Below are 9,328 nucleotides of genomic sequence, written 5' to 3'. Positions count from 1 at the left end.
GGAAGGGAAGTCTGGGGACAGAGCAAAACTCAGTCTCAAAAAAACAAAAAACAACCAAATAATGATTCTGATGCATGCTCAATTTTGAGACATGCTGCTCTAGCTGATGGTTGTTATATGTAAGATTGCAAGACTGTGTTGCCAGATCTTTTACTTTTCCAAGAGAAGCTAGAGGTTTATTTTATATGAAATTCCCTACTTTTAAATCTTGGCAACTAATTAAAAATTTCAAAACATACTGTGTAGTTAATAATGTATGTGCTGTAGCCAGACTTGCAACCTCTGATTTATGCTTTTTCCTTTAAACCTTATAATAATCTTATAAAACCCTTATAATCCTCCAGGACTGTTAGGATGATATACAGTTTATGCAGGAAGAAGACGCCGGTCAGAAAAGTGAAGTGTTTCTCTAAGTCACATAGCCAGAAAGTGGCCATGGATGCATTGTCCCTGATTGGGCATGGATGCATTTGGTTCTAAAGCCTCTGCCCTTTTAAATGATGTAAAGAGAATATATGTAACTATACCTAGCACAGAACTTGGCACCACAAAAGCTAAACATCTGATGCCATTGACTGATGAAAATTCCTTCCCTATCCTTCTGCCTGGCCCTGCCACCCTCCCTCAGTCTGCATTCCTGTAAGAGAGAGCCAATCAACAGGGTGCTCATAAGGGCCTGGGAGGGGCAAGGCTGGGCAGTTTCCTGGCCCAGGGAGCTGAATAGGGCCAGGAAGAAAGCTGTTGGCAGCAGTGCCTAGGGCTGAATATACGGTAGCCAGTTGGGTCCACGGGCTAAAAATCGGCTGCTCACCCCAGTGTTCTCTTTGTGCCCTAACTGGATTTCACTAGCCTGCTATGGGCTGTGTCCCTGCCTGGCTCCTGCTCTCACTGTTGACTGAGCTCAGAGTAAATAGCCCTGGCCCCTCCCAACAACGGCAGGTCCCCAGTCCCCAAGCTGAGCATGAGAAACCTGGGGAGGTGTTCTCAGCATCCATTTTGGGGACGGTGGCCAGATGTCCTCACATCACCAAACCCTACTCACCTGTCACTGTCATCCCAGCATTCACTGCCCCAACTCGCTCTAGCCTCCAGCAGCAAAGACCTCCTGGGGCCTCTAGAACCTCAAATTGTTGGAGCAGGAAAGATGTTTGAAGGCACTTCTTGTCTAACTCCCTGGGTAACTCTGTTTTGGCACTTAACACCCTGGATTCTAAAACTTCATTTATACTTATCAGTCTCCTTCATCACGGGAGACACTTATTTCCGGAGCACGCACGGCCATTGAGCCAGTACCTCTCACAGGTCAGGTCTGGAGTCCCTGTGTCAACCAGTGTGGATCTACTCAATGCTCCCAGTGAGTACATGGTTGTTCCATGGCAGGAACATTGCATTTGTGTTCTCACTAAAGTCCCACATAGGTGTCATTTTCACTGATGATGTGGCAGCTCAGATCCGGGAAAGGATTCATTCCAGAGCCCTCAGGTGGGAAGTGCTGGAGGTGGGAGTCAGACCCCAGACTCTGTCACCCCTTCAAGACCAATGCTGGAGGGCCCCTTTTGACGACTTTCTCTTCACCAAGCGTCTTGACCTGCATATGTCACACAGTTGGCACCCAGTGAATATTGACGATGGAATGGAAAAAACAAGGGCCTGGAGGGAGAGACCTGGGTTCAAAACCTTATTTGTACAGCTTTGCAGGGGACCTTGTGGTGGAGGTGTGGTCCTAAATCCCTGAACACCCAGTTCCTTTGTCATATACAGCTGATAACAGTAACTCTCCGGTCAGAGGTTTGCTGGCATGATTCCTTGAGACAAGGAGCCCGGAGCCTGGCACAGTCAGCCCTGATCAGGGGCTGGTAGGGCAAAGAAAGGGTGGCAGAAACACACACCCAAATGGCTTGAGACTGGTAGGTGCTTCACCTTCCTGGGCCTGTTTCTGGTGAGGAGGGTTTGTTTATCAATAATAAGTGCTATTTCTGTAGCCCCTACTATGTGCTCTGTATCACTACCCTAGCCCTCCATCAAGGGGGATCTGCCCTCTCATCTGGCTAACCCCAAATAGAACCCTTTAACTTGCACGCTCTACTGCCTCCCTGCGGGCCCTGCCCCATCCTCCTCAACCCCCGACTGGGGACACTCTGGAGAAACCTCGGAGTCTTGGAATAGAAACCCAGGAGGCCGGGCGCGGTGGCTCAAGCCTGTAATCCCAGCACTTTGGGAGGCCGAGACGGGCGGATCACGAGGTCAGGAGATCGAACCATCCTGACTAACACGGTGAAACCCAGTCTCTACTAAAAAATACAAAAAAAAAAAAAAAAAAAAAACTAGCCAGGCGAGGTGGCGGGCGCCTGTAGTCCCAGCTACTCGGGAGGCTGAGGCAGGAGAATGGCGTGAACCCGGGAGGCGGAGCTTGCAGTGAGCTGAGATCCGGCCACTGCACTCCAGCCTGGGCGACAGAGCAAGACTCCGTCTAAAAAAAAAAAAAGAAACCCAGTAGCCCTGAGCCTTGGCCCTCAGGCCCCAGGAGGGAGGTCAGGAGGGAGGAGTGGACAAGGGTCCAGCCGCAGCTGGTCATGTCCTGGAAGCTGCTTTAAGTTCCTGGTTCCCACCGGGGCCAAGAGTGATACCTGATCCTGAGGGATTGTGAAATGACCTCAGGTGGCAGCCCGCCCGCGGTGCCTGCAAAGCCCTCCACCCTGCCCTTCCCCGCTCAGCTCCACCCCTACCCCCCCCCCCCCTCCCGCGCGCGCGGTTAAATCCCTGCACCTGAGCAGCGGCTCACACCTGCACCCCGCCCCGGCATAGCACCATGCCTGCCTGTCGCCTAGGCTCGCTAGCCGCCGCCCTCCTTGGCCTGCTGCTGTTCGGCTTTACCCTAGTCCCAGGTGAGTGGGGCGGGGAGAGGCCCAGCGCCCAGAGGGGCCGAGCCACGAGCTCCAGGATGGAGCCAGGCGGAGGCGTAGCCTCTGGAGGCTGGGGAAGTGGGAATTACTGGGGCGGAAGTAGCGGGGACCCTTGGAGCCTAGGGTGTGGGGTCCAATGTGCTGGAGGTGGAGAGACCACTGATGGCTGAAATTTGGGAGGGTTCTGTGCTGAACGCAGACACTCCGTGGCTGCAGTGGGCTGGGGGTGGGGGCTGCTCTGCGTCGACCTCGGAAGCTCCTAGACACTCAGCTGTGCGGGGTCCCCTAGGGCTGAGATCCGAGGGCGCCGACGCCGAGGGTTAGGAAGCTCTGGTACTCCCGGGGACTAGGGACTCCTCCTGGTCTGGAAGTGGGAGTCTCTGGGGGCAGTAAGGGGACTCCTAGGGCCAGAGACTGAGAATTCCTTGGAGTTAAAGTTTGGAGCAGGAGGTGGGCATCCTCTGGGGCTGGCGCTACGCCCCACCCTCCACTGTCACGGGCCTGCCCTTCCAGGCACAGGAGCACAGAAGACGGGCGTGTGCCCCGAGCTCCAGGCTGACCAGAACTGCACGCGGGAGTGTGTCTCGGACAGCGAATGCGCGGACAACCTCAAGTGCTGCAGCGCGGGCTGCGCCACCTTCTGCTCTCTGCCCAATGGTAACCCCACCGCGGCCTAGCGGGGATGGGGCGGGGCCGCGCTGGGCTGGGAGGAGGCGGGAGGGCCTGGGTTCCGGGAACAGGGGCGCCCCCGGACCCGGGGACCCCTGGGAAAGTCAAGACGGATGAAACCAGATCCGCCAGTGCTCTCCCTCGCACGGTCCCGGGGGAGACAAAGGCGTCGTTGAAGCGCAGCCAAGGGGGGTCCCCACCCCTAGCTGGATTCGAGTCTCTGGTGCATGACGGGCTTCCGGGCACGCACAGCCGGGACATTGTTCCCCACGGCCTGTGGACCCGGGGCCGCAGTTTCCTTCTAGTACCGGCCGGAGCCTGCCCTGCGGGAAAGCCGGGAGCCTGGGGCACTCACCTCTCCTCTTGGAGTCCCTCCCTGGGGCCTCCCCAGCTCTGGGGAAAGACTGGGAGGGCCTAGCCTGGCAAGATTTTCCCCAATTCCTCTGTCCAGGCGGAAAGGAACTTTACAGATTTAGGAAAGTGTTCCGCTCATCTTAAAGATGTGGAAGGGAGCATCGGCGAGAAAAAAATGTTCTTGCCCAAGGTCACACGGCCATCCCATGGCTACAGGAGTCATAGTGAGGGTTCAGCTTTTGCCTTTCGGGCCAACTGGCTGAGTGATTCGAAGAAAGCGAGGAATCCTCCCCGGACACTGTATCGCCGTTTGTTGTCTTTCAGTCAATCGCTTCCACTCTAAGGATTGAGTGAGCTCGAGCTGGGGCCTCCTTCAAAGGTGCTTGCTGGAGCTGCAGTGTCTCCACCAGGCTGATCAGAGCAGGGGGTGGCTTAGACAACATGGAATCTCAGCTTCTCCTTCTCCAGAGGGAACTGCTGAGTATTAGAGGCAGGGATAGGACCTGGAGAGAACCAAGGTACAGTAATGATGTTCTTTCCCAGAATACAGCCCCTGTGACTTTTCCTCTTTGTTATTTCCCTGAAGATGTCAGCACAGGCTGGGAAGGTTTGTAATATGGTGACTCCAGACACCGACCAGCAGGGAAGTGGTAAGTGGAGGGGGACTGGCAGCCCACCAAGGGCAGCTTCAAGGTCAGGAGTCCCCTCCTCTGGGCCAGGGAGAGGAGGACCAGAAGGAGAGAGGAAGATTTGGAGAGAAAGCAGGCAGCAGGCAGATGAGAGAGGTGGAGGAGCAAAGGAGGGAGTCTTTGCTGTTTGATGGATGAAGAATTTGTTCCCTTATCTCAGATGGACAGACTGAGGCAGGAAGAGGGACAAGGTCAGATGGCCTCCTGTGCCAGGGAGGAAGCTTGGAGGTTTGAATCCTAGTTCTGCCATTTTCTAGTTGTGTGATCCTGAGCATGTTGTTTTACCTCTCTGAGCCTCTGCTCTAAAATGGGAATAATTCCAAATTCTATAGGATTGTCATGAGGACTAAATGAAATAATGCATGTGAAGTGTCTATTAGTGGGAAGATACTCCATATACAGTGGCTTGTTTTGATCATAAATGGTTCCCCATTTATTCCCAGGACAGCCCAATATTGAAGGCTCCTACTCCTTTCAAGAGAATGAATTTCTTTGTATTAGGAAGTCAAGACTGTCGGCAAATTTTTAAATTTTTTTTTTTTTGTATTATACTTTAAGTTCTGGGGTACATGTGCAGAACGTGCAGGTTTGTTACCTAGGTATACATGTGCCATGGTGATTTGCTGCACCCATCAACCCATCATCTACATTAGGTATTTCTCCTAATGCTATCCCTCCCCTAACCCCCAACCTCCCTGACAGGCCCTGGTGTGTGATGTTCCCCTCCCTGTGTCCATGTGTTCTCATTGTTCAACTCCCACTTATGAGAACATGCAGTGTTTGGTTTTCTGTTCTTGTGTTAGTTTGCTGAGAATGATGGTTTCCAGCTTCATCCATGTCTCTGCAAAGAATGTGAACTCATCATTTGTTATGGCTGCATAGTATTCTATGGTGTATACGTGCCACATTTTCTTTATCCAGTCTATCATTGATGGGCATTTGGGTTGGTTCCAAGTCTTTGCTATTGTGAACAGTGTTGCAATAAACATACATGTGCACGTGTCTTTATTGTCGAATGATTTATAATCCTTTGGGTATATAGCCAGTAATGGGATTGCTGGGTCAAATGTTATTTCTTGTCCTAGATCCTTAAGAATCTGTGTGACCTTAGGCAAATTACTTAACTTCTCAGTGCCTTAGTTTCCTCACTTGTAACACGAGGAAATATTAACGATCCCTCCCCCTCTTTTAGGATTATTGTGAGAATTAGAAGAGTTAATACATGTTAGGGGCTTAACATAATACCTGGCATGTAGTAAGAGCTAATTAAGTGTTCACTGTTATAATTTCTCATTGTAACTACAGAGTAGTTTGATATTTCAGGGAGAAATAATATGTTTGTTTCCACTGCTTTCACAACCCTGTGTTGTAATTAGCACTGGTTCCGCTGACACCTAAAGACACAGAGGCTCTGGGAGATTTCTGGCTCTAGGCCATAAAGTCCCACAAAGACAGAGTTGGGACTCAAGCTGAGATCCTGTGATTCTACTGGGGAGCAGGAGGAGGGATTTGCAGGTGATCTTTCTGGGCCTCCTGAGAGCAGCTTGGGTGCCCAAGATGGACTCAGACAGGCAGCTCTGCTGTATGTGAAGCCAAGTGAGGGGCAGTGGGGGGAGCATGCTGCAGGTACAACTTAACCTCCCTGTATCCCCTCTGCCCACTTACCCTTACTCCTTTTTCTACCCAGATAAGGAGGGTTCCTGCCCCCAGGTGAACAGTAACTTCCCCCAGCTCGGCCTCTGTCGGGACCAGTGCCAGGTGGACAGCCAGTGTCCTGGCCGGATGAAATGCTGCCACAATGGCTGTGGGAAAGTGTCCTGTGTCACTCCCAATTTCTGAGGTAGGTGAATGGGAGAGAGAAAGCACATCGATGGCCAGGTGTTGTGGGAAACAGGAGAAAACGTCATCCAGGCAGAGGTGAAGGGAGGTTAGTTGCAGAGACAGTTGGGAAAGGTGTACTAGAGGAGTGACCCTCAGCCTGTTCTAAAAGAAGAGTGAAAGGTAGGCAGTCTGATGAGCTGCAGTGGGGAGGCTGTCTCAGGTGGAGGGAACAGAATAAGCAAAAGCTTGGCCAGGTATGGTGGCTCATGCCTGTAATCCCAGCACTTTGGGAGGCTGAGGTGGGCGGATCACCTGAGATCGGGAGTTCAAGACCAGCCTGACCAACGTGGATAAACCCCATCTCTACTAAAAATACCCCCCAAAAAAACCAAAAAACCAAAAAAACAAACCAAAAAACCTTTATGGGCTTGGTGGTGGGTGCCTATAATCCCAGCTACTCAGGAGGCTGAGGCAGGAGAATCACTTGAACCTGGGAGACAGAGGTTGTGGTGAGCCGAGATGTCACCATTGCACTCCAGCCTGGGCAACAAGAGCGAAACTCCGTCTCAAATTTAAAAAAAAAAAAAAAAAAAAAGCAAGAGCTTGGTGGTACCCTTGGGCTGAAATCTTGTGTTTGTCATGTGCTACTTTTAACAATTTCTCAGCAAAGGAATCTGAAGATAACTGAAAGAATTCAATAGTGCACAGGTGAGCAACTGAAGCCCAGAGAGGGAGTGTGCTGTTGGTGCCCGAGAGGGAACTATGGTTTCTCTAAACTAAGCTATGGTCTCCCTGAAGCCAGAGCTCTCAGATGCCAACTGCATGGATAGGCTTTGCAGTCAAGAAGACCCAGGTTCAAATGTTAGCTCTGACACTTACCTAGCCTTTCACCTCCCTGAGTCACAGTTATCTTGCTTATAAAATGCAGCTAAATAAGATCTAATGGATCAGATAATCCCATTTAAACCTAAGGAATGAAGGCATGGCAGAACTTCCTAATAGTAGAGGGATTCTTAGGGAAAGAAATGGCCATGGTCCCTCAGGAAGGCCACAGTGGACATCCGGGACCACAGTATACCCAGGTGCCTGCTAGGGATGGTCTGAAGGAGAAGAGTATGTCTAGAATCTGTAGAAAATGCAAGCAGAGCCCCGCCAGAAGGTGAGGCTTTGCTGCATGTGTTTGTGGGATGGGGTGGGGTCAAGGAGCTGGTCTAGGATTTAAGCTGCAGGTACTCTTGCCTAATCTAATGGATATTGTTGTTGATGGTGTTGTTATCATTTTCTTCCTCCAGCTCCAGCCACCACCAGGCTGAGCAGTGGGGAGAGAAACTTTCTGCCTGGCCCTGCATCTGGTTCCAGCCCACCTGCCCTTCCCTTTTTCTGGCCTCTGTATTCCCTCCTGGGCTGACCACAGCTTCTCCCTTTTCCAACCAATAAAGTAACCACTTTCAGCACGTTCTGTCTCTGTCTCCCCTGAGTTGGGCTAAGGTAGGTGGGCAAGTGTTAAGGGTGTGACCAGATCATCCAGGCATGAAGTCCAGAGAAGGATCATCTGGTAGGTGTTAGCACTCTCCTGGTGGATCCTTGCACCAACCCTGTGAATCTGGTCATTATTCCTCCAGGGGGATGGATGAGAAAACAGCGGCTCAGATGGGTGGTGGGATGCTTCCAAAGCCACTCAGATTCATTGCTGGGAGTGCTGATAATAGCAGCAGCATGTACCAGGTGCCAGACACGGTGCTGGGAGGTTTGCTTATGAGATCCTCTGGCTCCTCAAAACAGTCCCCAGAGTGGTTAACAACATACCCCTGTCATAGACCTGGACTCCATGAGGTTACTTGCCAGTGGCCACACAGAAAGATGGCAAAGCCAGGATCCTCTCTTGTTGATACTTTAAAGTTTTATTTTATATAAGTAATATAGTCATATACATCAAAACTCAAAAGATTAAAAAAAGATATACAATGAAAAGTGTATTTCACCCTTTACCCCCTGCCTCCACCTTCCACCCCAGCCACCAAGTTGTTTTCTATGGAGACAACAATTGTTCTCAGTTTCTTGTTTCTTTTCAGATGTGTATCCCCAACTCTCAATCCTTTCTCTCTCCCTTCTCTGTTTCTTCCTCTTTTCCTTTCTATTCCCCCTCTATGCCTCACTCTATTCTTTCTCTCTCCTCTATTCCTTCTTCTCCATCCTCTCTCTCCATGCCCCTTCTCTTAATGCCCCTCTGTCTATGTACATTCCTCTCTCTATCCCCTTCTCTCCTCACTCCCTATCTCTATCATCTCTTTCCATCTGCTAGAGTAGGTAGACATGAGCAGGACAAGAGAGGGCTCCCCGTCACACACCCAGGAATGTTGGGTGACTATCAGGTGATGGTCGGGTAGTTGTTAAACTATCTCTCTAACATGATCATTGGGCTGGGCGCAGTGGCTCACGCCTGTAATCCCAGCACTTTGGGAGGCGGAGGCGGGTGGATCACCTGAGATCAGGAGTTTGAGACCAGCCTGGCCAACATGGCCAAACCCCATCTCTACTAAAAATACAAAAATTAGCCAGGCATGGTGGCATGCACCTGTAATCCCAGCTACTCTGGAGGCTGAGGCAAGAGAACTGCCTTAACCCGGGAGGTGGAGTGAGCTCAGATCACACCACTGCACTCCAGCCTGGATGACAGAGACTCCATCTTTTTTCTTTAAAAAAAAAACTACAAATAAAAGTTTTCTTGGCTCTGAAAAACAAAGATCAGCAACATTTTAAGTAAAAGTAATAAAAGGGTTGTTTTAGTCTATTAGTTCAGTCTATACAGTTAACACCTGTTCTGCTTGATATTCATGAACATTTCAGCTCTCCATGAGAGTCCTGAAAGTTCTTCCTCGATTCTAATGTCAC

The 9,328-nt window shown here is 50.7% G+C and overlaps 1 protein-coding gene across 1 annotated transcript; it reads left to right on the top strand.

The window, feature by feature from the left end:
• Nucleotides 1-2,738: 2,738 nt before the first annotated feature.
• WFDC2 (WAP four-disulfide core domain 2) lies at nt 2,739-7,890 on the top strand. The gene is made up of 4 exons (XM_017877961.1): nt 2,739-2,885; nt 3,417-3,560; nt 6,303-6,455; nt 7,729-7,890. Exons 1-3 carry the CDS (start codon nt 2,810-2,812, stop codon nt 6,452-6,454), a joined length of 372 nt encoding a protein of 123 aa, XP_017733450.1. The 5' UTR covers nt 2,739-2,809; the 3' UTR covers nt 6,455; nt 7,729-7,890.
• Nucleotides 7,891-9,328: the final 1,438 nt, after the last annotated feature.

The sequence above is a fragment of the Rhinopithecus bieti genome, unplaced genomic scaffold (genome assembly GCF_001698545.2).
Source record: "Rhinopithecus bieti isolate Rb0 unplaced genomic scaffold, ASM169854v2 scaffold_10347, whole genome shotgun sequence".
Taxonomy (NCBI): Eukaryota; Metazoa; Chordata; class Mammalia; order Primates; family Cercopithecidae; genus Rhinopithecus; species Rhinopithecus bieti.
The sequence above is the reverse complement of the archived record's forward strand: the minus strand, read 5'-3'. Positions and strand labels throughout refer to the sequence as shown.

Bases quoted from the DNA above. Each gene is read 5' to 3' on its own strand.
- WFDC2 (XM_017877961.1), top strand. From the start codon at position 2,810: ATGCCTGCCTGTCGCCTAGGCTCGCTAGCCGCCGCCCTCCTTGGCCTG. The intron at 2,886-3,416 runs GTGAGTGGGGCG...CTGCCCTTCCAG, and splicing joins CGGCTTTACCCTAGTCCCAG to GCACAGGAGCACAGAAGACG. The intron at 3,561-6,302 runs GTAACCCCACCG...TTTTCTACCCAG, and splicing joins CTTCTGCTCTCTGCCCAATG to ATAAGGAGGGTTCCTGCCCC.